At 40.5% G+C, this 27,500-nt stretch overlaps 2 protein-coding genes and 1 long non-coding RNA gene across 18 annotated transcripts in view; 2 read left to right on the forward strand and 1 right to left on the reverse strand.

The window, feature by feature from the left end:
- LOC118445743 (uncharacterized) overlaps positions 1–23,176 on the reverse strand; it is a 75,833-nt gene extending 52,657 nt beyond the window's left edge. Inside the window, exons 1-2 of one of the 2 annotated variants that reach the window (XR_014982433.1) lie at positions 23,088–23,176; positions 8,060–8,787 (exon numbers count right to left, since the gene is read on the reverse strand). This is a non-coding gene — a long non-coding RNA (uncharacterized LOC118445743). Of the gene's footprint in view, positions 1–8,059; positions 8,788–23,081 lie in introns of both variants that reach the window. The other variant, XR_014982435.1, reaches the window with a different exon arrangement.
- LOC118445647 (uncharacterized) lies at positions 2,135–22,078 on the forward strand. 11 transcript variants are annotated; one of them, XM_035875379.2, is made up of 8 exons: positions 2,135–2,579; positions 11,581–12,080; positions 12,241–15,172; positions 15,256–15,376; positions 15,514–17,547; positions 17,652–17,844; positions 17,931–18,179; positions 18,274–22,078. In XM_035875379.2, the coding sequence occupies exons 2-8, from the start codon at positions 11,598–11,600 to the stop codon at positions 18,820–18,822; spliced, it is 6,561 nt and encodes a 2,186-aa protein (XP_035731272.1). In that variant the 5' UTR covers positions 2,135–2,579; positions 11,581–11,597; the 3' UTR covers positions 18,823–22,078. The 11 variants fall into 11 exon arrangements, with proteins under 11 accessions (XP_035731272.1, XP_035731292.1, XP_035731254.1 ...); XM_035875399.2 differs by having other exon boundaries at positions 2,135–2,330; XM_035875361.2 differs by lacking the exon at positions 2,135–2,579 and adding an exon at positions 3,220–3,361.
- The window catches only part of LOC118445701 (uncharacterized), a 28,777-nt gene continuing 24,199 nt past the window's right edge, over positions 22,923–27,500 (forward strand). Inside the window, exon 1 of one of the 5 annotated variants that reach the window (XM_085658880.1) lies at positions 22,923–25,633. In XM_085658880.1, the coding sequence (XP_085515006.1) occupies positions 24,413–25,633 (1,221 nt within the window). In that variant the 5' untranslated portion in view covers positions 22,923–24,412. The remainder of the gene's footprint in view (positions 25,634–27,500) is intronic. The other 4 variants (XM_035875469.2, XM_035875479.2, XM_035875490.2 and 1 more) reach the window with 4 other exon arrangements.

Raw genomic sequence — 27,500 nt, forward strand, 5'->3', positions numbered from 1 at the left:
TCGTCGGACTCCTCCGAGACGGTCTTGCGAGTTTTTCCTAAGGATACACTCGTGTGCTCTTTGCAGCTGGTCGCGCGTCTCGGTAATCGTTCTCATTTTTCAAATACGAATCAACTACTTCTCGTTCGTCTTCAAAGGAATTTCTTATATTATCGAAGAGACAACGATCCTTATTTCGAAAGCCGGGTGGTGGTAGAGCCAGTCGCGATCTTTCTACGATCGTGATCCCATTCAAGTGTCCCTACTACTCGCGTAGTAGCACACAGAGGCAAGAGCGTGCCCATTCAAAGAGAGAGAGAGAGAGAGAGAGAGAGAGAGAGAGAGAAACAAGCAAGGACTATAAGTTTAAGCAAAGCGTGTGGTATGTGGAACGAGGAAGGTTGAAATTGGAATTCAACGAATACAACTCGCGTACCCACTCTCGCGAATACGCGAACGGTTAATGGCCGTATACTATCTAGGCACCTTCTACGAATTCTACGATGTAACATTTACGGAAGATGCGCTTAGAATGAATAGAGCGAAGCTATTCGAAATTGTCGTTGGACGATTATCCTTCCAATGAATTATAATTTCTTCCTGTCTCGCTCGTAGATAGTCGTAGATATAATGAAAGAAACGCGACGTACTTACGTGAATATGTAAGTACATATGCGTTTATCTGTCTATGCGTAAGTGTATGTGTGTATGTGTGTGTGTGTGTGTATATATATATATATATGGAACGCAAGAAAGGAAACCAAGCGAACGACGATAACTCTTCCAAGTAATGATCTATTAATTCTTTGGAAATAACGCTCGTGTTTCTCGCGTTGTGTTATAGCATTACAAGCGAAATTACGCTAATTTACTCGGCGCTTATAGTACACACCCATTCATAAATAGGTAATGACTCTCGTTATTGCTAGCTGGCCAACTAACAAAGAGAGAGAGAGAGAGAGAGAAAGACACATGATGTAAAGAAGGATCGTTTCGTTTCTCCTCTCTCTCTCTCTCTCCCCCCCCACACCCAATCTTCCTCCCTCCCTCCCTCCCTCCCTGCCCCTATTTACATCTCCTTCTTTATAGCAAATTTATATAGACGAATAGATTACGATGATTATAGGGCTTGGTAGAATAAGTAAGAGTAAGAAGAGAGAAATGATAGAGAAGCGAGAGAAAGTTTTCAAGGAAGACGATCAAGGTAGTAGCAAAGAAATTCTTCTTGTCCTCTTTCGATATATTCGTCATCGAACGCGATCACGGAACGATCGTATACGATTTGGGAACAAAGTCCATGAAAAAAGTATTCCTCTTTCGATACAGAAAAGGATGCATGGATTACGCCATAGATAGATTACGCCTATCTAATGGATATAAATCTTGATTCGTCCTCGACGAGGGGAATAAGAAAAAGAAAAAGAAAAAGAAAAAGAAAAAAAAAGAAAAAAAAAAAAAAAGGAAGTTCGAAGCACACGAAGCACGCGAAGGAACATATACGAGATGACGACGACGATAGAAGAGACGGACGTTTGTCCTTGGCTTTTACGGGCCCAGGATAAATAAAGCGGATTACGATCGTCTTCCTCTGGCTTCAAATTTACCGCCAAAAATAGCTCTGGGACTCGTATAAAAATAGACCGGCGTAGAAAGCGATCTCGATCGTTAATCGCAAGGATTCTCGCTCGGAATAGCTTCGGGGTGTCTCCGATTATTACGTCGCGATGATCGTCTGTTTTTCTAATTCTCTTGAAGGAAGGAAGGAAGGGTGCAAGGCCACGATTAGAGTAGTGCTCTAACGTGCTCTAAAGCAACATATAAAACGAGTCGATTCCGACGATTAAAGCAAATGAATTTTAAAAGAAAAAAAAAGAAAGAAAAAGGAGGGAGGGAGGGAGGGAGGGAGGGGGAGAGAGAGAGAGAGAGAGAGAGAGGACAATAGTCGTAAGGAGAGTAATAGTAAGCTCGTCGTCCCTGAGGGAAGGTTTCTTCGTCGTACTCGTGATCTCTCTCTCTCTCTTTCTCTTTCTCACGGATCCTCCTCGGTTGTGAAGGGAGAGAGAGAGGGAGATAGTAGGAGAGGGAAGGGAAGAGGAGGGGAGTGCGCTCGATACACGGAATCGCCTCGTGCTTCTCGGAAAGCAGTAGACTGTCGGCAGGCACGCCAGACGGCGCACTGCTCGCGCGCTCTCTTCCCCTTCCTATCGTTATAGTAGGCGCACTCGGTAATATCCCCTCTCTTCGTATGGTCGTCGATCGCCCACTGGCTCACCCACGACTCTCCGTCGCTCGCGACCTCTCAGAGGCAGGCTACACACACAAGCCGCCAGTTACGCAACAATAACAACGCTGTAAGGAGGTGTAGTAGCGCAGTAGGCGCGCGTGCCGTTCCGTAGCTCTTCGACTTTGTCGTCGACGACGACGACAACGACGACGAAGACGAGGAGAGACGACAACGACGACGACGACGACGACGACGACGACGACGACGACGACGACGACGACAAGGACGCCGCCGCCGCCGCCGACGACGACGACGACGACGCCGTTGCCGTGACGGTAACGACGACGACAACGTAAACGTAGACTTAGACATAGAGGTAAACGACGTTAGACATATACGACGTAGACAACATAGGACCTTTAGACGTACATAAAGTACGAAGAAAGAGAAGGAGAGCGCTGGTGCCGTTCCGTTCTCGGCGGCGGTCGTCGACGCTCGAAGCGAGAAAACCGGTACGCGTGAACGGCTCTCGCTCGGTGGTTTCGTTGCTCAGTGGAAGCGGGCCGGCGGAAGCGCGCGGATCGACTGTCGTGCTAGCTCCTTCTCTTTTACGAGAGGGATATATAATACCGAGAAAGAGAGAGAGAGAGAGAAAGAGAGAGAGAAAGAGAGAGAAAAGATTATTTGAAATTGATCGTTTAACGAGTGATCGAATCAAAAGGAAAGTGTGAGCACAATCGATGAGATCGTCGTTCGATCGATGAATCTAGGAACGTACGACGGACGTAAAACGTCTCGCGCGAGGACGAGAGTGGGAGGTGGTGTCGAAGGAAAAGCTGGAGGTGGAGGAACACGTGAGACGGCGCGATCCAGGAGGAGGTGGTGGACGTCGTCGTCGTCGTTATTATCGTCATCATCATCATCATCATCATCATCATCATCAACGACAACATCATCATTATCATTGTCGTCATCGTCAGCGGTCATCGAAAGGATGCTTCTCTCCTTTTATTGGAAGCCGCGGGAGAAGAGGACGACAATTCGTGACGCGTGATCCTCTTCCACGGAATAGAGATAAATAGTGATAAAGATAGAGAGAAGGAAAACATAAGAGGAAGAAGAAGAAGAAGAAGGGTCACAGACGGTTTGCGTAGACGGGTGCGTACGGTGTGTGGCAAGTACGTCTCGCGCGATTAGGCGCCGATGACGTCAAGCAGTAGCAGCAGTAGCATTAGTAGTAGTAGTAGTAGTAGTAGTAACAGCAGCAGCAGCAGCAGCTCTTAAAAAGAAAGAGAAACGAGAAGAGAGAATTCGCGTTGCCGTTCTTCGACTTTGCTGCTGCTGGTCTTACACTGCCTCTCGTGTTGCTTCTGTTAGTTGTGTCGTCGACGTCGTTCTGCTGCTGCTGCTGCTACTGCTCTGTTAGTAGTAGTAATAATAATAATAATAATAATAGTAGTAATAGTATTGTAGTAGTAGTAGTAGTAGTAGTAAAAGCAGAGTGGTGGGTAGTGGTGAGTACTGATGGCATCTCGTCGAGCTGTCAGCGGCACGCAGTGTGTGTTCGTGTGACAAAGTTGAAAGCATAAGAGAGAGAGAGAGAGAGAGAGAGAGAGAGTTCTGTGATAACGCAACGTGCTACTAGAGAGCGAGAAAGAGAAAGATAAAAGAAGGAGATTCCCTCGAAAGTGTTGCTACTCCTCTCCACCCCGCTTCGTTGTCGATCCTCCTCCTTCCCCTCTTTTCCTCCTCCCTCCTCTTTCTCCGCCACCTCCTTCTCGTCGTTGTCGTTGTCGTCGTCGTCGTCGTTGTCGTCCGATTACATTTTCTACGTGTGCGCCGCGTCCGCGGGCAATGACTAACCGCGCAGCGGTTAAGTGTGTTAGTAGGAGATATCGTCGACGGACCCGTTTCTGCGTTGGTGTTGCCGCCGTCTACGTCAGCGCCGGTCGGACGGGATTTGCATAGCAAACAGATCGACGCGCTCGTAAGTGGATAACGAGAAGGAAGGGAGACATAGTACGTACATACATACATACAAATATATATATATATATATATATATATATATGAAAGAAGGAAGGAAAGAAAGAGAGAGAGAGAGAGGTCGATCTTTTGCGTGAGTGCGTTAGTGTATGTGTCAAGAGTTACAAAGAGAAAGAGATATGGAAAGAGAGAGAGAGAGAGAGAAAGAGAGAGCTTGGTCGTCCATCGCGCCTCAACACGTAGAAAATCGAGAATGCGCGGCCGCTTGCGTTGGAGCGAGGGTCCGAGTGCACGTCGCTTAAAATAGAAAGAGTGACTTCTGCTCGAGTGCGCGCCGAGAGAGACGGCAAAGAGAGGAGCGAAGAGAAGAGCGCCGCTCGTTGTCGTCGTCGTCGTCGTCGTCGTCGTCGTCGTCGTCGTCGCCGTAGTAGTAGTAGTAGTAGTAGTAGTAGTCTTCTTCTTCGTCTTGTTTTTCTTCTTCTTTAACCCCTCTTCAGACCTCCAGGCAGGCGACCGCGCGACTCGAATAAAATCGTGTCCCCGTACGTACTCCGTGAGATATACGTTCTGCTCGTATATCCGGGAGTCCTCCTCCGTGCGCTCCTCTTCAACGTGACCCAGCGAGAGACGATAGAGAGACATGTAAGAAGCGTGTGCACGAAGGGGGTGGGTGATGCACGAACGTGTGATGCACGAGGCGCATCTCGACGGTATAAGCCAAGCAGCGAATGGAGCAGAAAAGCGCTCTTCTTTTTTCCTTTCTTTTTCTTTTTGTTTTGTTTTGTTTCTTTTCCCTCTATTCTTTTATTTTCTTCTCTCCTTTCTTTTCTTTTCGTGTTATCAGATGTGTTACCCTACGGAAACGCATCGTCTACTATTGCCTCCTCCTTCCCACCCACCCTCTTTGCGATAAACGAGCATATCTCTCTCTCTCTCTCTCTCTCTCTCTCTCTCTCTCTCTCTCTCTCTCTCTCTCTCTCTCTCTCTCTCTTACGACTAGATCGTAACTCGCGTTCAGTTCGCGTTCCTACGGATGCTGCGAGCGAAGAGAGGGCCGAGCCATTCCGATGGAGTAACAAGTGAGCGGCGAAGCGGCGTTGCCATGACGACAGGTGAACCACGAGCCCTCCTCCTCCCGACCACCGAGCGACGAGAAAGACTCTCCTCCTTCCTCCTCTTTCTTCTCTTCTACTCGAAGAGCTTACAACCTCTTTCTCTCTCTCTCTCTCTCTCTCTCTCTCTCTCTCTCTCTCTCTCTCGCTCACTCACTCACTCACTCACTCTCTCAAGCCGATGCGACCCGAACGAACGCCTTTTAGCATGCTTACCGCGTAGGCCGCACGATATTCCAAGTACACTCGGCTATTTTCATGCAACGCCACGAGAGAGACACCTCCGTCTTGAGCGACGACTAGGATCGTCGTATCTCGGCATCGCAGGAAAATCGTTTCTCGAAAATTTCCTCGCCGATTTAGATTTCGATTTCGATTTCCCTCTCTTTCTTCCCCCCCCCTTCTCTCTCTCTCTAGCGCGGCTATCTCCATTCGAATTCATTGTTCATTTTCCTTATTTATTTTACGATGATCGATGTCAATCGTCAAACGAGATCGTCGATCGATCTTACCCCTCCCCCCTCTACCCTTCTTTTAAAACGAACGAACTATTTTAGCGCAACCTACGATATATTAATTAAAAAAGTTATCAAGTGATCGAAATCCACGTCGTTTATATCCGTGTCTTTAGTTTCTCTTTCTTGGTCTAAAGAGAAAATAATAAAAATGGAAAAGAAAGTTCGAATAAGGAACGATGTTAAACTACGCGAAAACGTTAGAAGTTAGAGATGAGAACCTTTGAGGAGTAGAGTCTCTATTTCTCTTTCTCTCTCTCTCTCTCTCTCTCTCTCTCTCTCTCTCTCTCTCTTTCTTGCTTTCTGGTAGAGCCTCGTTGTCGCGCGTGGGCTAACAAGAATCCAAGCTTGCGAGCACGGAATTCCTCGGCTCGCTTTTTCTCACACGATCTAACGAAGGAATTCAATTAATTTGTCGCTAGATATCTACGACGCGTTTACGCAGAATCGATTGAATTCGATTTAACTATTAGGGAACTTTTCGAGAAGCCATTGACTTTTGCAAGAAAATGTTCTATGCATCGCGAACATTCGCTTTCTTCGTTCGTTGTAAACTCGTGTCAGAGCTAACTTGCGCTCTTCTGGAATCTCTCGAAGAGATCTAACGCATGATGATTCTCTCTTTCTCTCTCTCTCTCTCTCTCTCTCTCTCTCGCTTAAATAATATTATGTAATGCTCATGAGGAGCGTTGAGTGTTGAGTCAAAACACAAACGATAAGTACGAGAAAGTGTATAATACGTTTTATCGAGTAATCCCTCGAGTAGATTCTAATCTATAATTTTCTCTTCATCGATTCGTGACATTTCTAAAAAAAAAAAAATATATATATATATATATATATATATATATATATATAAAATGAGAAGTAGCAATGGAAACTTTCGGAAAGCGAAACGAGTGAAATTCGCTAGTCGGATGAATCGTGCAATTTGTTCACGCGTAAGACATTATTAAAGTTCTCTTATCGAGATGACTTGGATTTTCAAAGAAAAATGGTAGTAGTACGCTGCAATTATTTACGCGCGACGAAGCGACTACCGAAATGTTCAGATTTTTAACGCTCGAGTTGCCCGTTATCGAACGAGACTTTACGAGCTCGTACTTATACAAGATAAAGAAAGAAACGATAATAACGAATAAAAATAATCATAAGGAAAACCCCTTTATCGACGATAAGCGTGTGCGACAATGCTTTCTCCCGTAGATTTTCTCGAAAGCTTATCTCGAACTCCTTTACCAAGAAAGTTTACCAGTTGGTTGGTTAGTTGGTTAAGGAAGATCCCAAAAGTTTCGCGTAAATCGACTAAAATTCCGAGTACTTTGGTGATAAAGAAAATCGATTATCATATCGCCAAGAAGATATTCGTTCCTTCTCCTTCTCTTCTTATCGACGACGCAAGAGATAGAGATGATACTTTATAAAGAAAGATAGAGAGTGTGTGTGTGTGTGTGTGTGTGTGTATTAATAGCTAATCTTCAAAAGAGATCAGAGAAATATAACAGTTGTAATATCATCCTGATCGATAGGTAAATCTGTACTATTTTCAATAAACAAGTAAACAAAAAGAAAAAAGAAGAAGAAAAAAAATAATAAAAAACATAAACAAGAGAGAGAGAGAGAGAGAGAGAGAGAGAGAGAGAACTAAAAAGGACACGACAGTTGAAAGCCATGATAGAAAAACATTCCTATGTGTATGTTGGGTTCTCTCGGGTCGAAATTGCGTGGCAGCAGGTGCGAAAGAAAAAGGAAGGAGAGAAGAAGAGAAAGAAAAAAAGAGAAAAAACACAAAAAAAATAAAAAAGGGAGATATCATTCTCTAGGATGATTCTCGATAAGAAAAGGAACGGAAAAGATATATCTTTGAAGAAAAGAAAAGTGTGGGTTCAAAAGAAGATGGAAATACCCCGGGTACCTCTCGGCTAAGTAAAAGGAAGAAAGAAAGAAAGAAAAGAGAAAGAGAGATCGTTGAGAAGACAATGGGGGGATTCCGTGGATATACACACGGCCGTGAACGTCCTAGGGACAACGTAGACGGTTGCAACCGTGGTAGACACGGCTACGTAGACGTTCACGGGGTGTCTGACCCAATCGTTTCTCTATAGTGCTGCTCACGCGGTCTTGCTTGCTTTGTACCTACATATATATATATATATATATATCTGTATATATATATACTGTACTCTGTTGTCGGTTGTTGGTGGATTTGCGTTGATTCGAAGTGAGGTCTGTTTAGTACTTGCCTGCCTCTTCTGTTGGTGTTGCACTGTGGTGTTGCCTTTGCTTTGGATCGGTTAGGTGGGGAGAGGGCTGGGGAGGGAGGGAAAGAAGCCAAGCGAGAAGAGGAGAGATCAGGGGTCTCCCTCGTGGTGACCGTAGAGAGGCGCTCTCCGTTGCTTGCTCGCCTGCCGGCAGGCGATGATCGAGAATGGTGGGGGAAGTATTGCTAGGACCTTTAGAGGGGAACGGGATGTAAAGAGCGTCGACGACGTTACTTTGGTCGGGAGAACCGCCAAGAGAAGGGGAAGCGTTGTCGTCGCGTTGCGTCGCCGTCGTCGTCGTCGTCGTCGCCGTCGTGTCGTCGCAACATACGTTGTATGTGTTGTGTTTCGTTCCTTGTGTATCGTCGGTTTTGTGTGTTCGTTGGTGAAGTGATAGCCGCGCACGTACGCGTGACTCACTTGCGCGTTGCGGGATTCTCCCGCTTACTTGCTCTTAGCAGCACCGTACGATTCTCCAACCGCATGGCTATCTCGGAAAGAAAGAGAGAAAGAGAGGGGGGAGTGGGTGGGTGAGCAACTCTATCTACTACTTCTTCTTCTTTTCCTCTTCTCGTTTGCCACTTGGTAGAAGAAGAGACATCCCGTTTCCTTTTTGGACCATCCATCCATATCCAATCAAGCAACCATCCCTATATCATCCCATTGTTTTCGTTCTTGTTCAGCCCATCATCGGAGAAACTTCTTCACGCCTGTAGGATAGGAATTTCCATTAAAATCTAGTAACGATTGAGGGCCGTTAAACGTTATCGGCGAGGAACGCACGCGTGACGCCAGAAACATGGCGTGTAAATATAAAACTATCGTAAAATCAGAGGGGTGGAAGAGGGAGGTCGAGGCCGATCCTAAAACGTGACTCACTGTTGACCAAACGCTACGCTCATTAAACTTCTTAAATTACTTTGTCGACTACTACCGCGACACGACACATTCAATATTTACTCTTCCGACGTGTTTCCACTTTTTATATATATATATATGAAAACATGGACAAAAAAAATTTTTCGGCATTTTTTAATACCAAACGACGACATAATTAATTTTAGAAAGAAAAAAAAAAAAGAAAAAAAAAAGAAATAAGAAAAAAAAAAACAAAAACAAAGAAGAGGAAAAAAAAGCGTGAGATCGATCGAAAGACGGGGTACGACGTACGTACATATGTATATAGTACATACATACGCGATGCGAGTCGCGATGCAATCTAAGCATAAATTAAAGGCCACTGCCTCGCCCTCTCATAAATAACACAAAGGTCAAGCTTCTCTGAGCATTGCCATCCAATCTATATTTACGTAGCTCCGATATCTATACAAAATTTTTTGTTTGTTTTTCTTTTTCTCTTTTCTTTTCTTTTCTTTTTTTTTTTTTTGTTTTCTTTTTCTTTTTGTTTTGTTTTTTAAACTTCGTACGATCTTAATTGCAACACCATGCCTCGGAAAATTTATCATTGTGAAACGTAGAGAAAAGTTAGATCGGAGTTAGCAAGCGTAATCATCGGTTAAATTCGAAAGTCGATCCCACTCGTTAACACGTAATACGCGTGCCAAAGTATGTCTAGAGATCGATACTTCTATAACCATCGAAGAGAAGTCGTCTAAATGGCAGTGAGGAGAAGATGAGGTCAAGGATCGAGCTATCGCGATAGAGGGCAAGCAACAATAACATCAATACGCATCGAGAAAACGAGAGAGAGAGAGAGAGAACTGCTATACGAATTATGATTCTTTTTTGATTATTCGATTTATCTTCAAGAATGAACCTTTATTATCAACGAACGGAACGTTTCATATATTTTATTTCTCGTAACAAAATAATATCGGGGACGATGATTTTTTTCTTTTTCTTTTTTTTTTCGCTTAAAATTCTGCAAAAAAAGAAAGAGAGAGAGAGAGAGAGAGAGAGAGAGAAGACAGAAGCAATTATTAAAAGATAGAAACGTGTGTGCATGTGTCCTGTGCGCGCGCATAGATATACGGGAAGAATAAAAATAAACTTGTGACTCGGTCTGTACCGCATAAAGAGCGTCCTGTGATAAGCGTTGATACGACGTTAACTTCGTGGAATACGCATGAAAGCGGTGAATGGGACTACGAGGCAGTCGCCTCGTTGATTCATTCATTTCTCATGACTCCGAACCAAGCCGTGCACATTTTTACATATTCGCAATTGGACTGAATAACATGAAGAGAAAGAGAGATTTAATCAACGTATCATATCTATAAGACGTAGTCAACAATTTTTACGTTTTTTTTTTTATGTCTTTTTTTTCTTCAACTCACTCTCATCCACTCTTCTTCTCTCTCTTCCTCTCTTTTTCATTGTATTTACGATGGTAAGCACTTTATAATAATTCCTTTTTATTCGTTATCCTCGCTCGTATAATCGAATAACGATATGCTAGTTTTAGAGATAGATCTGAATTTTAGAGAATGATTCAGTGAGAAATAGTTGTAGGGCTCTCTCTTTCTCTCTCTGTACTTTATTTTATTTTATTTTATCATTCATCGTGTTGTGTACGTCTATCACGTAAATTACTTGCTTGCTTTCTCTCTGTCTCCCTTTCTCTCTCTCTCTCTCTCTCTCTCTCTCTCTCTCTCTCTCTCTCTCTCTCTCTCTCTCTATCCATATCGAGATATAAATAGACGAGAATTAAATAAATGGACACACTTCGGGGAAGGAAGGAAAGATATCAGAAAAGTTATGTCCAAGGAAAAAGTACGATCCTCTATTAATGGATAGATGAGAGTGACATTAAAGTCCATTGTTTGTTTCGTTTCTGGTTAGGGAGAATTCTTAGAAAAATCGCTGGAGTAGGAAAGAAAAGTGACTTTTGTTCTTTTCACGTTGAAATTTATATTGAAATCTTTAATTTGGCTTCCAGGTAATATGATTAATAATTGAAATTATGTTCTAACGTTTAATTCATTGTGGGTAGGAAAATCGTCTCAATGTATATCCTTTATCGTATAGCGATACGAATTTGCCTCGCAAATGGAGATAAAAATATTTGTGCTAATAAAAAAATCTTACATATATATGTATGGGAATAAAAATCGAACGATTAAATATGGAAATTCAAACGCAGGAAACTTCCCATCTAGTTAAGCGCGCGTATACGTGTAAGGCGATCGAATAACTATTTGAACTGTTGAACTCGTCTTCTTCCGCTTTCGTAATCCATTCTCGCATAATTTCACAAGTACGACCTTTTGTATGCCGTGAATATTGAACGTTTCAAATGGATAATCGAATTTGTCCTTCTTCTTTGAATCGATTCACTTGGAATCCGTAGTGCGCAAACTTTCTAAATATATTTGCAAAAACAATATAGTAATTAATAAACTACGCTTGAATGATTATCTCTCTTTCTCTCTTTTTATTCTTCCCTAGCGATCGTCAGATTTATGTTTAATTAGAAGAAGAAAAAAAAAGAGCTGCATACGCATAGATGAGTTTTTTAAAACGATATCTCTTGTTCGTTACAGAGTTCTATACTGTGGCGATGACAGATCCACAGTTAACTAACAACAACAATAATAACAACAATAATAACAACAACAACAACGATGGCGAGCCGAAGTATTTGCACAAGAAGTTTAAGAAGATGGCGACGACGGAGGTTACGCCTCGAGTCGAGGCAAAGAAGGAAAGCACGGCCGATGATAAGGGGAATACCGATGTCCAGAAGAAAAGGGAAGCGGTCAAGGAGAGCAGAGATTCTCCAAAGGAAGCCCTCAAGGCCGAGGCATCTCCTGAGACCGAGACCGAGCCCGCGGAATCGCGAAAAACCGGATACGTTTGCCCTTATTGTAAGCTCTCCTGTGCCAAGCCAAGCGTTTTGCAAAAGCACATTAGGGCTCATACCAACGAGAGACCGTATCCTTGCGTGCCCTGCGGTTTCGCTTTTAAGACCAAGTCGAATCTTTACAAGCATCGGAGATCTCGGACTCACGCTTTGAAAATGGAAGGCGGCGATAGCAGCAAGGTACGCTATCAGAGATATTAACTTATCTTTCATTTTTATTCTTATAGAAATTTGTCATATAATTTTAATACGATTAAAGAATCCTTTCTATAGGCTATAAATTTATCACGAATAAAGATATTCCATGCGTAAACGTTCGTATGTGTCTTAAATTTTGAAGCAGGTGTCGGAGGACTCGGACATTAGCCTGTCCGACAGTGCCAGTAACGGTACAGGGACTCCACCACCTCCGCCAACGTCAACGCCCACGACGACCTCCTCCGTCGTGAAGACCGTCAAGACTGGAAAAATCTACAAGCCAAAGTTCCACACCGCCCTCCAATCGATAAACAATGAGACGGAAACGTCTTCGTTTTCGTCTACGACGAGCTCTTCCAGTAATTCTTCCGTAGCTGTGACCAGTAATAATAGCACCGTGAACGCTGCGAAACCGAATGCGGATAGGTTGCAGGAACACATCGATAAAATTATAACGGACAATCGTGCAATCGTCGATGCGGTAGATCCTCGTCTTCATAAATTAATGCAACGACAGCAGAGCATGGTCGAGATAAAGCAGTCCGATCAACCCTTGAATCTCTCATCGGCGGACGAATCCTCGACGAGAAAACGTTGTTACAGCGAGAGTTTCGCTCAGGAGATTACAGATCGTGAGCCGACGAGCAATAGCGAGGCATCGATCATCAAGGATCTTTTATTGAAGACTCGCGGAACTGGCGACGCAGAGGCTACCACGGAGATCGAGAATTACGTATGTCCGTCGTGCAGTATACCGTACACGAGTATCGACAATCTCGAGACTCATCGACGATATTATTGCAAGGGACCGATCAGCCCTAGGAGATCGGATTATCAGTTGGATAACGAGAAGAGAGAATCCGAGTTCGAGTCGAAGTCTTCCGATTATTATGCTACCTTGCAACCCCTTCCTTCGCCAGGACCTCTGTTGGGTAACACGAGACTCGTTGATGCTTACGCGCCACCCGCGAAAAAACAACGCTCGGAATCTGTCCCAACTAGTTTGAGATCTCTCGAGGAACTAAGCAAATATCCGAGGCCAAACTCCTTGCAAATGTTCGGAGGGGAGGTTAGGATACTCGACAATACGGGCGAGACGAAGACCATGAGAATCGAGCCACGACAAACTAATTCACCGACGAGCGAACAGATCTCAAGCAACAAGTGCGTCACGTCGGAGACAGCTTCGATCGTGGTAAGATCGGGTCTTCATTCGGGCGGTACTATGGTGCATAAACCGCCTGGCACGCCTACCAGCACACAAAGTTCCTCCATATCTTTGCCAAACACTCCAAAAATGTTGGCCCCCATCATACCAAACATATCAACTCCAAACATAGCACCGACGATGTCCTGCTACAACTACCTGGAACCGCATTTGAATCCATTGACGAGCATAACCGCATACAATCCGTTGACGTTGCCTCAAGCGGGCATAACGAGTATTCTTCACGGTGGTAAGGTTATACCTTACGTACCTGGTATGCCAGGACCACATACCTTGACCGGTGCACCACCCCCACCGCCCCCGCCACCTATAGATATATCACCTGGTGTGGCGTCCGGTGAGGTTGGATATAAAGTTATACCAGGTGTACCGGGTCTGCACATGATACCCCAACCTTTGGATCTTGCAAGTCCGGTCAAAATTCAGGCGCCCAACGTACCTGGAATGCCGGGACCTGGAATATCCGTTGGACACGTCTCTATAATGGGCCAGCCATTGGATCTAGCTAGTCCTGCGAAGGAGAGCAAGCTTAATTTCAAAACTCCTAGCAGCGACGGTTTAAGAAGCACCGGTGGCTTAACGAGTCCCAAAGTTCCTACCGTCAAGGTCGATAATTCTACGGACAAATATCGGCCAAGTAGGATGTCTCTCACATCTGTCACCGATCTGCCAATAAACGAACTCGATCGTCATATCAAACACAACGTTCCTGCGAAACATAAAGCCATAGAGAGCCCCCGGGAAAAGAGAGAGTTGTCTCTTGTCGAGAAAAGTCCCAACGTCGAAAGAACTTACGCTTATTCTAACGGCATCGACGCACCTGTTAATTCCGCAAATTCGTATGCCAAGCACAAATATTCACCTAAATCGACTTCGGAGAACAGGAAGAGGCCCTCTACTTGGAACATTGCCGAGATGGAAATCGGCAGAACGCAGGTCGAAACTTTAGAGTACGGCTCGAATTTGAAATACGATTCTTCGCCCTCTCGTGAAAATGGTCGTATCAAAATTAACGTTCTCGAAGGTAGAGGAAAGATAGTCGAAAGTTATAATACCGTCGGTGAAACCAAATTAAAATCTAATCCTGCAGTATTAGCGGGAGCAGTACCGCCACAGTCACACCCGCCCCCTCCACCGCCGCCGCCGCCTCCTCCACCGCCACCGCCACCGCCACCGCCACCAACACCACCAGTGATACTTGTGAATTTAGATTCATCCAAGTCAGAAGTGCCAAGTAAAACTTCCGTAGAATTAGTTGTTAAAACGGATAAGTCTGAAGCTAAGTCGCCGAAAAGTAGCGACGGTGCTAAAGAAGAGACCAGTGTTAATAAGTTTTTAAGACCCACTTCTTTACCTTTAAAACCTGGTACGTTTACGCCAAAAAAACATCACGGAATTACGCCAACGGCGAATACCCTATCCCTTATAAGCCCGGAAACTCCTAGGCCCAAAAAATCCTACGGACAACTTTATTTAAATGGACACGCCTATACATATCTAGGTTTGAAGTGTTCTACGAGAGTATTTTATTGTACCCTAAACAGACCGCAGCCCATGTACGTTACGCAACAGCACGGTCTGTCTATGTATTCCAATTGGAAGATTTGTAAAGAAGCTCCGCCAGATTTGGATCTGGCGCATTATGATTCTAGAAACAGACCTCTTAATTATACCACCGCTTGTACCATGCGAGAAGATATATTGACGCATTCTTCGCAGAGGCCTATCACTCCAACCAGTCCGGATAGTGGATTAGAAAGTGATATACAAGAAAAATCCAAGAGAATTAAAATTTTTGACGGCGGTTTTGAAAGTAACGAGGATTACACGTACGTTAGGGGTCGTGGTAAGTCATATAAGACGTATATTGCTTTACGGGCTTACATTTGCAGGAAGAGATTGATTCATTCCCGTTCTCGATTCGAATAGGTCGCGGTCGATATGTCTGCGAAGAATGTGGCATTCGTTGTAAGAAACCGTCGATGCTGAAGAAACATATCAGAACTCATACGGACGTACGGCCATACACCTGCAGGCACTGTGCCTTTAGGTAATATTTTATATCTTCTCTTGCGCCATTACATTATACAAATATACAATACGCACTCATATATAATAACGCCTGTTCGAGCTTATATTATCCATATTAAAATTTATAACGATATACGTTTGTCTTTTATTCGACAGCTTCAAGACCAAAGGCAATCTCACAAAACACATGAAGTCAAAAGCACATTATAAAAAATGTGTCGAGCTTGGAATTGCTCCGGTACCAACTACAGTTTGCGACGAGAATATCGACAAAGAGGCTATTGCGCGATTGGCCGTCGGTGGAAATGCCGAAGAATCTACTTCGGAGGAGGAAGAGAGCGAAGGTGAAGGAGAAGAAAGCGAAGAATCTGGGAGCGAAGAGCACGAAGCGGCACAAAGTTTGCTAAGTCTGTCGCAACGTAACACTAATAGATTACCAGGATTATTGCCTTCGGGTCGACCAACGACATATCCTTATACTTTGACTTTTCCATCGAGCTCCGTCACAACGAATATCATATCAACCGTTTCCAGCACCTTATCTACCAGCGATCATGGTACGGCCGATCAAGAAACTAGCCTCATTCAGAGCGAACACTCGCATCGTTATTATTTCCCTTCAAAATGGACAGCCGCGGATGAGTTAAGAAGTAGCGTTATACAATTATCGAAGAAAGATGATTCGGATATCGAGGTAGAAGAGATAACTGATACGGATTCGCGCCAACAGATATCCCAACCGATGGATCTTACGACTAAGCAAACTACGCAACAGTCTGTACGATCCCCAATACCACCACAAAGAGCAATGACTGTTGACATCTTGACACCGGTATCAGAACCAGTTCTATTACAAACGATAGTCCAGACAATGGAACGATTACCTATACAAGGTAGAGAATGGAAGCCTAATGCAGAGGGACGTATGCTTCAAGCATATCTTACCGAGAGACACGTCATGGACAGTAAAATAAAACAACAATATCGCGTGGGAAATTCGAAAATCGATAGAACTATGGGAGGAGATAGAGACGTTTATCCTAAATATCAAGATGCTGGGAGATCTAGAAATCCGGAAAACAGTGACATTCCTGCGGTAACATATACCGATCCAACGAAACTGCAACAGAACGCAATGGAATCAAAGATTAAACACGTGACGAAGCAACAATCGTCGGACGATATTAAAATGGAAATTCGAGAAAAGATTTATCAAAATAATGTAGCAATGGAAAGAAAAGTTTATAATTTCGAAACGATTCACAAAGATAAGGAACAGCATGCGAGTCGCGATATTCATGACAACAATTCCAGACCCAATATCGAATATGGCATCGTAATGAATAAGAGTATTAATCCGATCGAAAGGACAAATTATTCTTCTATGGATATATCATCTCGTAGTACACCTGGTATGGATCGTCACTCACCAAAAAATTTCCATTCGGATGCTAACAATCGACTCGTTTCTATCCAATACGGTAACAATGAGCCAACCGATAGAACAACCATACTTAAAACGATAAATGTGGCGAATCAAGACGTTAGATCGGCTAATCAAGAAATGCGCATACCTTCGGACATTAGAATGCAAAGTCAAAGTCCACGAAATATAGACCTTCGGCCACCTAGCAGAGAATTAAGAATGCCCAATCAAGATTATCGTGTGCAAGCTCAAGAGTTACGTTTAACTACTCAAGATTACAAATTACGCGGTCAAGAGATACAATCACTTGGAACGGAATTTAAACAGATACCAACGGATGTACGTTTGAGTCAAGAAATCGTGTCACCGGGGAACCTAGAGGCAAGACAAGTTATCTCAGACAATAGACCACCCAGTAGAGATATGCGCATGCCGGAATATAGATCAGAATATAGATCTCAACCGCAAGAAACAAGACGTCATTTTGAAATAATACAATCGTCTACGCGCGAGTCCCCGAAGTTGCAGGATGTATCTCAAAGACCACAAAATATAGATATAAAAAATGTAGATCGTTCCGATATCAAGCATAATGCAGAAATGACGAAACAGACCATAGTGGAAAGTATTAAACACACGGTAGTAGCTCGAAAGGTGGTCGTCGGTGGTCCAGATTTCAGGTCGCCCTCTCCAACGGTAGGAAATGCTAAACCTCAAGCCGAGTTCTTACAACCATCGACCGGACCGGCGCCAAATTATGTGAGGTGAGTATTATAATTCTTTTTATTCGTTAATAAATCGTCAGGTATAATCCGCGATTTTGGAAAGAAAAACTAATCGTTATAAGAATTGAATCTATGGGATATAGTTACAGTGTAACGGAAGACGGCCGAAGCGTATGCGGAATTTGTAACAAGGTGTTCAGCAAACCTAGTCAGTTACGATTGCATATCAATATTCATTATTTCGAAAGACCATTTCGATGTGAGAGTTGTGCGGTCTCCTTTAGGACAAAGGGCCACTTGACGAAACACGAAAGATCAGTTTCACATCACAATAAGGTAATATTTCAAGACTTTTGTTTTCGATCTATCGAGGATACGTCGAATTTGTATTTAATTATATTAATCTATTTACTTTAATCTAGGTCAGTATGACGTCTACCTTCGGAGCTGCCACTACTAGCAATCCTAGACCCTTCAAATGTACAGATTGCAAAATCGCCTTCAGAATACACGGTCATTTGGCTAAACATTTGCGTAGTAAAATGCATATTATGAAATTGGAATGTTTGGGTAAATTACCATTTGGTACGTATGCTGAAATGGAAAGATCCGGTATCAATCTAAATGATATCGACACCACGGACTGTGATAATAGTCTTACTAGTCTTCAGGTTAGTAAATGTTCGATATTGTCGACAATAAAAAAAAATGATAATAAAATGTATTACAAGATATTGAGAATCGTAATATATTATCTGATAACAGATTTTGGCACAAAGACTTTGCGAAAAGGATCCAAATAAAATGGGTCAATGGGATACAGAGGTAGTTCAAAGTCAACCTATTAGCGGTGGTGAAACGTCTTCCGATGAAGGTGAACCTATATCTCAACATCCAATTTATTCGTTTCCCGTGAAAGTGACTACGGATGCGGAAATGTCTCGACCATATCATGTGCCAATAGCAACTGAAGAACCTAAATCAATGGTGGACGTTCATCATATTAATTCGCAATTCAATCAACAGAAACGGGAATATGGTATGAAGGAAAACGCAAACCGATCGACAGTTTCACCAGAAAATAATTTACAATCATATAAGTGCCAAGTCTGTCCAGTGTCTATGCGTAATGTAAATGAATTGCAAGTGCACTGTTTTGTTGAACATAATATTGAAACGGAGTCTAGTACAAATATTCACGGGGATAGAGGTGCGAATAAATGTAGGGAAAAAGAGAATACTCAGAAGAAAATTTCTGCGGAGGAACGTGTTGTTAGAGAAGATCACAATCGACAAAAGATAGGAGATACATAGTGCCAAAATTATCTGCTACATCAGCAAATATTCAATAAGAGATACTATATTACATAAACGTACGTGTTGGCCCTTTTAAGATGATGGACTTTTATGAAAGCATTGCAATTCTGACAAATTAATCATTATTAAAAGAAGACATTATTTAATGTGATGTTGTATTTTGATCAGAATCTTTCTTTAAAATGTTATGGTCTAACATTAAATTCTATTCATTTTGGGAGAAAAGTTTCTATGTACTATACGGAATATGTACAGTGAATGATGTTGACCAAAAGTAATTAATTGTTAATGATCTAACGATAAATTTGGAAATATGCTAAAGACGCCATGATAATAAATAGTTTGAAAAAAAGTAGAAGAATTTCAACGAGTACATGATTATCATAAAATATAATTGCGAGACGAAACTATATTACCATTATATCTAATATAGCAGCAAAATATAAATAGGACACAAAAAAGGAGGTAATAAAAAAGGAGTTATAAAATGAAAGGTTTTAAAAGATATCCAATAACTTATATATATATATATATACACACATATATATATATATATATATGCTTATTTCTACCATGAAACCATAAACATTGTAAATGCTTGTATAGTCCTCATCTAAGGCTTTACAATGTTTCTCTTTAAATCTTTAAATACATCACTCGAAAGAACATAATTCTGATATATAATAATATATTTATATATAATAACGTTGTAGCAATATGACGTGCAATGGACTGGTATGTGATTCTGTATTTAAAGTGCAAATGTTGTGTGCAACTATTAAGAGTATTCAGATGTTACAAGTTAATATGAAATATTGCTTATCGGTACATAAAACGACATGCAAGCGCACATGCGCGTTATCACACACACATGTATGATATTAGTTCTGAATAAGCGTTGAAATAAGACACGTTTGTATATATTTATGTATAATATAAAAATATCATGTGTTAGTTATTATTGTAGATTTAAGTAACTGATGATGATAATCAGAAACAGTAGCGTCGGTTGTTTTAATTTCGTATGGAGTTTTAAAATGTCTTGCTATTACGAGTTTACTAGCTCTTGAAAAATATTTGAAAAATTAATAGATTATAATTTTTTTCCTTTGAAAAAATATGAAACTCATAGAAATCACATAAACAGTGTTCAATTAACTATGCTTAATGTATGTTAACCATTATTATTACCGAATCAATTTATCGATTCACTGATTCTTTTTATAATTTTTCCAAAATTAATTTTTCGAAAGTATCATCCATAAATGACAACTATGGTATCTTATATTTAATTATCTATGAAAGAGAACGAGATAATGTTAATGAAGCACTCAAGTACGCGATGTCTTTCCTAAAGCATAATCAGTTTTCGATTTGCAGAATTTCTACCTATACGTGCTTGAGTTTGAAATAGTTTCAATACAGGTTGTATACCGCACAATTATATACAATGAGGTCCAGTCAAAGTGATTGTCACTAAAAGATATCAATGTAACATAGTCTAACGTAGCATTCAATGTGTCTATTTTAATTGAGCTCCAACTGCAGGCCATGTATACTTTCAAAATGTGTACATGTGTGTGTGTGTGTGTGTGCCCAAAATGCCAAGCCAACATTTCTTCCCTTAAAGTTAAGATAGAAATTTATATATTTGACATGAAAATTATCTGATATGATAACGACACAAAAAAAAAGAAAAAAAAAAAAAAAAAAAAAGAAAAAAAAGAAAGAAAGAAAGAAAGAGATCTAATACTTCACGCAGAGGTATCGTTCTATCGAGACATATTACATCATTTTCATGCACTTTCAAAATTTTCAAATGATTGAAACTATAAGCATTGATTATATAAGTGCTAAGTTTATTGTTTTACTAGCTTAATGTGATTATAAAAAGGATGACTTTTAAAAGGAAACAAAGAAAAAAAAAAAAGAAAAAGAAAAAAAAAACAATCTTGATATATATTTTTTAATAACTACATTTATAGATATATTAAAAATTTTCAATGTAAACATGACAAGATGTCATTTACATATCATTACGAATCTATTATTCATTTAAGTATATTCCTATAACGAATATCCACATCTCTCGTCATTTTTATCTTGAATATAAGAAATATTTTGATATCAGAGATTTACATTGAATTGAGCTTACAAATATTTTCTGTTTTTTTTTCTCAATTTTTGATAAATGTGCAAAAGTAGATCAAATTATATATGTTTTTATGAAAATATTATATTATTTCACATTACAATATTAAGTAATAAATATTTAATTAGATTAACTGTTTGTCTAAAACAATATAATATACATACAGCTTTCATAAACTATGCATTTGAACTGATACTCCAAATATATTTTATATTAGAGATTAGTCTATGCATTGGATTATATTTTCAAAAAAAGAAAAAGAGAAAAAAAAAATAAACACAAAACCTAGCTAGTATAAAATTATATTCAAAAGTCATGTAAGAATGTGAAGTAGTATCTAATCCAATAGAAAAAAAAAAAAAAAAATTATGCAGATGATAAATAAGAATCATTTTCAAATTTCTTGCGAGTTGGCTTGGCTTCTTCCAAACTCAGTATTACAAAATCTTAAGAAAAACATTTAAAAAAAAAAAAAAAGAAAAAAAAGAAAAAAGAAAATGGAAAAAAAAAGAAAAGAAAAGGAAAAAAAGTAAATTTGAATTTACAACTTGTAAATTGTTTCTCAAACTATATTTTATAACTACACTTTCATGATATTGGCTTCTGTCGTCTGATTTCACTATAAACTTTTAAAGAACTCCCTTTATATTTTTATCAATCATTTAAATTTTACATATATGTTGAAGGTAACACTTACAAAATTGTTGGCAAATGATATTTTATATGTACTATAAACGATATACATCTTTAAGATTTTATAAATATTTACCGGAATGCATAACTAAAACTACTGTAAGTGGTTGCAATGATATGCTTTTATAACTCCCTGCTATGTTAGCACACTAGTTAATATATTAAGAACTTCATTCTGAACCAGTTTAATTGGAACCAAGTACGACTATTTGTCGTCGATATCAGATAATGGGACCGTTGTAAGATTTTATAATAGCATACTAAAGGTATAGTATCACTTTTTATAGATTATAAAAGTGCCAACATTTTGATAGCGTTACAATCACTTTTCCTCCTAATTCTATGACTCTGTTAAACTATCAATGAAAATGTAATTTATTTATTGTAAATAAAAACATATATTGCTTACATTGTTTTGTATGATCCATTTTAATGCGTTGTTAATGTAAATTAAAAAATAATAGGCTAAAGGGATATATATATATATATATACATATATATATATATAAAATAAAAAAAAAAAAAAGAAAGTACAAATAAATTTACATTGAATTGTTGCAATTACGGCGCAAATATTTCTGTATATAAAAATTGAACATATAATAATATTAAAGCATATCTTAGAATTCAACTTTTTGCTAGTTTTATTAACAACGGAACAGACTCGATTCATTTTCTGTATTATAAAAAAAAAAAAAAAAAAAAAAAAAAGAAAAAAAAATGTGAACGTTAAAATTCACGTATAAAAAAAAAATACTTCGATTTAAAACATTTTGATCCAAATATGGTATCACAAGTCCTGAATTCGTCGGTCAACCGACGAAATTATCGACGACCAATAAAAATCGAGTATCCGACCAGTTACTTGCATATAGGTGGCGTGATACGTGATAATTAAATATAATTAAAAAATAAAAAAAAAAAAACCAAGCAAAAAATTAACGGTCGAATTCCGTTATCCTTTTCCGAAATATCGAAATTATACAAATCGAAATATCGAAAATATACAAAATTTGTATATATCCCGACATGTCAATTTAAAATCGGAAAATTATATATCGGCATACTATATTACTCGATCGATAAAATATTACGTACTATTCTAACGAAGAAATATATATGTAATAAAAAAAAAAAGAAGAAAAAAAAACCATCATTTTCGTATAGTATATGTTAAAGAACCTAACGAGTACATAAAACGATGATATGTCTTCGATCGAATAAACATTAAAATCTTATAATATCGTTCATATTATTACGAACAAAGAAATGGTACTCGCAATCGATCAAGAAAAGAACAAAGACTAAAGACAAAATGATATTGTCGAAATGATATTGTAACAATCGCAAAGAGTGAGAACACTTTTAATGTGTCTCGAAATATTTGGTTAAATGTATAAGAAATTATTACCATTACCATTCGCGAGAGCCGGCTTCTTCCGAAAATTGAATAAACTGGCGTCGTAGAAGCTCGAACAATTGCGTCCTCCGAAATTCCCTCGGCAACAGCGACGTTGAATTATCATGTCGTCCTTCAGAGGACGCTGCTGGCGACGTCGCCAGAAAGGCAATAGACCAATCGTAGCACTTGGCAACGAACGGCGGGATAAGACGGAGCACGGGATTGGTCGAAAGATCGTCGAGCGACTCGTGGTGGGACAACGGATAAACAGTTTTCAAAGTTTCGAAGTGTCCTCAAGGCGTGTGGGGGGGTATCCGCTAGGAAGGGGTAGCGGTGCCGCGTGCGTGTATTTCCCGCTTCTTGCCTTAGCCAGGCAGACAGCAGCAGCAGTAGCAGTGTCAGGAGCGGAGCACCGAGTATTAGTGTGGCGGTTACGGCCTTGTGTGAGAAAGTGTGTGTTTATGTGTGTGTGATGAGAATAGTGTGTTAGTGCGTCGTATGTTACTCTTTCGAAAGTGAAAAAGTCGATTAATTCGGAATGACGTTTCGAAGTCGCTCGAAAATAATGGACCACGATTATATTCTATTATCCTGACGGTACAATATCGCGACAAGGAACGACGTATACGTCTTTTTTTTTTTACCGAGGCTTTTGTTTACAGACGCGCGAAGAGCTGTCTTGCTTTCTCCCGTTCTTCTCCTCGTTCTTCCTTCCTCTCACTCTCTCTCTCTCTCTCTCTCTCCATCTATCCATTTGTATCTTACTCGAGATACTCAGGATCAGGCTAAGCAGTTTCCCGCGCTAAGCACGTGAGATAATAATTACAAGGCAAAAGCGATAAGAGATCGGTAAAAGTAAGAGAATAGCAATTTGTATACATACACGAGAGGAAGAAGAAGAAGAAGAAGAAGAAGAAAGTGCGTCGTAAGTGGCATTTTACGATGGATCTAACGTGGTTGTGTAATGCGTAGAAAAAGTAGCTGATAGATCAAGAGGAAGGAAAGAAAAGAAAAAAAGAATTTGGAATCGTTCGTTCATCGTTCGTTCATCGTTCGTTCATCGTTCGTTCATCGTTCGTTCATCGTTCGTTCGTTCGTTCGTTCGTTCGTTCGTTCGTTGGTTCGTTGGTTCGTTCGTTGGTTCGTTGGTTCGTTCGTGCGTACGTACGTACGTACGTACATACGTACGCCGAGGACACACGCGTCGTTCGGTGCTACGTAATATGGTGCTTTTGTACGATTTAGAAATCGTTCCTAGGAAGAGGTAGTCTACGGTCGACACCGCGATACGCCGGTGAGACGTCTTTCGCGGCAACGAAGAGGCGGGAAAATTCGACAGGATGGAGGATGAAATCAACGTGAATTTGGGAGAACCGGCTCATACCGCTTTCGATATAAGTAGGAACAATTCTCACGGTTCTCATGACAGCGTTGACAGTGGTTACTTAACCTTGACACCTCATTCCGGTGTTTACACTCCGATAATCGCAGGATGCAAATCGCGCGTCACTCCTTTAAAAAGGCATCATCGGATTCGTCAGGATCCTTGGCAATCGGATCGCGCTCAACGTCATCGTTCAAAGTTTAATCAATTGCTAAATAGCAGTCATAATAATGATCATGTCATTTCCGAAAATCAAGAATGCACATTCTCGTCCTTGGAAACTTCGAACTTGAGTATCTCGAACCAAAGCCACAGCTTAGAACATCCCAGTCCAAGTTGCACCACTCGATATGAAGATTTTAGCGAAGCACCTACTAGCAGTATTTATGGAACATGGAGAACTACGGTACCCGTAACACCGGCTTCTGCCAGTTTGCAAATTCTTTCTCCTCCACCTTCTCCAGCAGTTCCTTCCTTGGCGGTACCATCTTCCTCCTTTATTGCCTCCGAACCAATAGAGGAAGATGTGGAAATGAAACTAGTCATTATGCCACAGAGTACACCCCAGGAAACTAATTCTACGCATCAAATTCTAGCACCTTGCATTACGTGTTCTCCTACCGGTAGAAAAACTAATACCGCATCTTCTGTCGAGGGTCAAAAACTGCTAAGTAAACTTTGCATCGTCGATATACCTTCTATAACAGAAATAAAGCCGAAGAGGTTGGATTTCAGTCACCGTGCTTTCTCTTTGGCATTACATCGTACAAGGACTAGGCTAGATTATACCGGTAGAAAAACTGTGGATCTTCTGGCGCTATTAGGAGAGAAGAGTAATCATTGGAGGATAATCTCAAAAATTCTATCCTTCTTAGGACCACAGGATCTTTGTTCTATAAGTATGGTATCAAAAGTATGGAGGAGAATTTGCGTAGAAGATTCGAGAGCCAATACAAGAAGACTGAGCCATATAATACTCAGGCAGAACACCAAGGAGAATTTGAAATTAATAAAGAAAGTCAAAATGGACATGGATACCCAGAGCAGTCCTAGAAGTAGATTCGTCAGGAAGGGATGCTTGATGGAGGTCCAGAACTTGGTTGTTTCTTCCCAGCAAAGACCGCCCAACAGCCCGCCTGTATCTCCGAGCAAAGTCAAATTTCATTCTTTCGTTAAGGTAAAATCATAATATATTTAATTGTCGCATTTGAATATACTAATCTGAAAGAATAACCCTAGTTTTAAGTCGTAAAGGATCCACATTTATTCTTTTACATTTTAATAAGTTAGCTAAAGTGAGATAGAGACCTTGCTTTCTCTGTAATTAGCACAGACCGCAAAACACATTTACATTAAACGTATCTTTTAGTGTATTTGTGTCTGTGCGTCCGCTTAAGTTAGTAAAATGAAATCTTATTCCTAACGTGAGAGAAAACATCTACATGAAAGAAGAGTAATTTGCTCGTTTCATATTTCATTAAAGAGAAATATTCAACGGTCACTGATTGCAAAAGAATGTGTTTTCACCAACGATAGACCGTGACTGTCTTCTCAGAGTCTAGGTACTCGAAACTGGTACGCGATACCGCTTGCTCGCATTCGTCCTTGTTATACCGCAACGAACTCGAGCAACTACATAGTCGGTGGTTTCACGCTTCCCGCTTAGCACGTTGTCTCACTTTAATTGAATAATAATGAACTCTCCGAGTGTGTCGTTACGCGCGCGCGATTAATCACGAAACGGTGCCGTATCAAAAGTAGCAGAGAGAGAGGAGGGAAGGGGTGGGAGAGAGAAAGATCTCCGAGTTGGATTACGTCAGGCAGCATCTAAACTGTAATTAAGACGCGTTGTGCTCGGCTTTACACTCTCTCTCTCTCTCTCTCTCTCTCTCTCTCTCTCTCTCTCTCTCTCTCTCTCTCTCTCTCTCTTTATCTCTATCTCATTTACTGATTATATTCATAACCAGCTAGAGGACTAATTTACGAGTTATAAACACTGGAAATAATCGATGGCGATAATCATCTATCCTAATCCTCGGTAGTCAAAGATTACCTTTCGGCAAATTGCTACTTATGTACCACCAGTACCATATCGTCGTTTTGTAACCGTAAAGTCTGATAATTATTTCGCTCGTCAGTTGAGTTCTTTCGACGTTGATTTATTGTCAGATATTTCTTTTCTTTCTTCTTTTCCCCCACCCCGCCTTTTTTCGTCTTTTTTCATCTTTGTAACGATCGAACGAAAAATCAAGTATAATTATTATCTCTATTAGAGTTATTCAGTTTCGAGTTCATCGTTCACGATTTAATATCACACTGTGAGATAAAAATTTTTCCGACGAGTACATCCTTGTCACGAGGTGCGCTTTTCTCATACTATCTCATCAGTGTTCCTATACATCCTCAACCTCCTCCTCCTCCTCCTCTTCCTCCTCCTTCTCTCCCTTTTCTCCTTTCTTCGCTCTTTCCCTCCCCTTCTCACCTCTCTTTCTCTCTCTTTCTCTGCTAACATCGTGTGATGCATTCCTACGCGTATGGGATTGCGATAGCGGATGCGCCGCGATGTCTCAGGATCCTTTGTTCCCTTCCTCGAGTTGCAATAAGAAAAGTTATGCCGCATTTACGCTGAATGCATACTATTCCTATGATTAATCGTTCGTCGTTAGAAAATTAAATAATTAATAAAAGTGTCTAAATTAATTTAATATATAATTTTATATTATACATGAAAAAGTTCCCGTACGTAATAATTCGTTGTGTCTTGTTGAATTACTGAACGAATCTCGCTGTAATCGATTTTTTTACAAATATTTAAGTATTTACTTTCTTCCATATATATATTTTCTCGTTCTCGTCTTCGACGACGAGACAAAGGAAGAACGAGAAACTATACGACGACGACAAATTTGTCGAGGCCCAGGCAAACGAACAAACGAAAAGGTACAGCAGGAAGGGGTGGGGAAACGGGGTAGTTCGGAACACCTGGCTGGTATTAAGCACAGGCGGCATTCGTTATATGCCGGCTGTACGACTCAAAAAGAATA

The sequence above is a fragment of the Vespa mandarinia genome, chromosome 8 (genome assembly GCF_050613455.1).
Source record: "Vespa mandarinia isolate Hongniang chromosome 8, ASM5061345v1, whole genome shotgun sequence".
NCBI classification, from domain to species: domain Eukaryota; kingdom Metazoa; phylum Arthropoda; class Insecta; order Hymenoptera; family Vespidae; genus Vespa; species Vespa mandarinia.

Excerpts from the sequence above, each read along its gene's own strand:
- LOC118445647 (XM_035875357.2), top strand. The coding sequence starts at position 10,753 with ATGGACACACTTCGGGGAAGGAAGGAAAGATATCAGAAAAGTTATGTC. Across the intron at positions 10,811-11,580 it reads AAGTTATGTCCAAGGAAAAA|AGTTCTATACTGTGGCGATG; the intron begins GTACGATCCTCT and ends TGTTCGTTACAG. Across the intron at positions 15,173-15,255 it reads CACGTACGTTAGGGGTCGTG|GTCGCGGTCGATATGTCTGC; the intron begins GTAAGTCATATA and ends CGATTCGAATAG.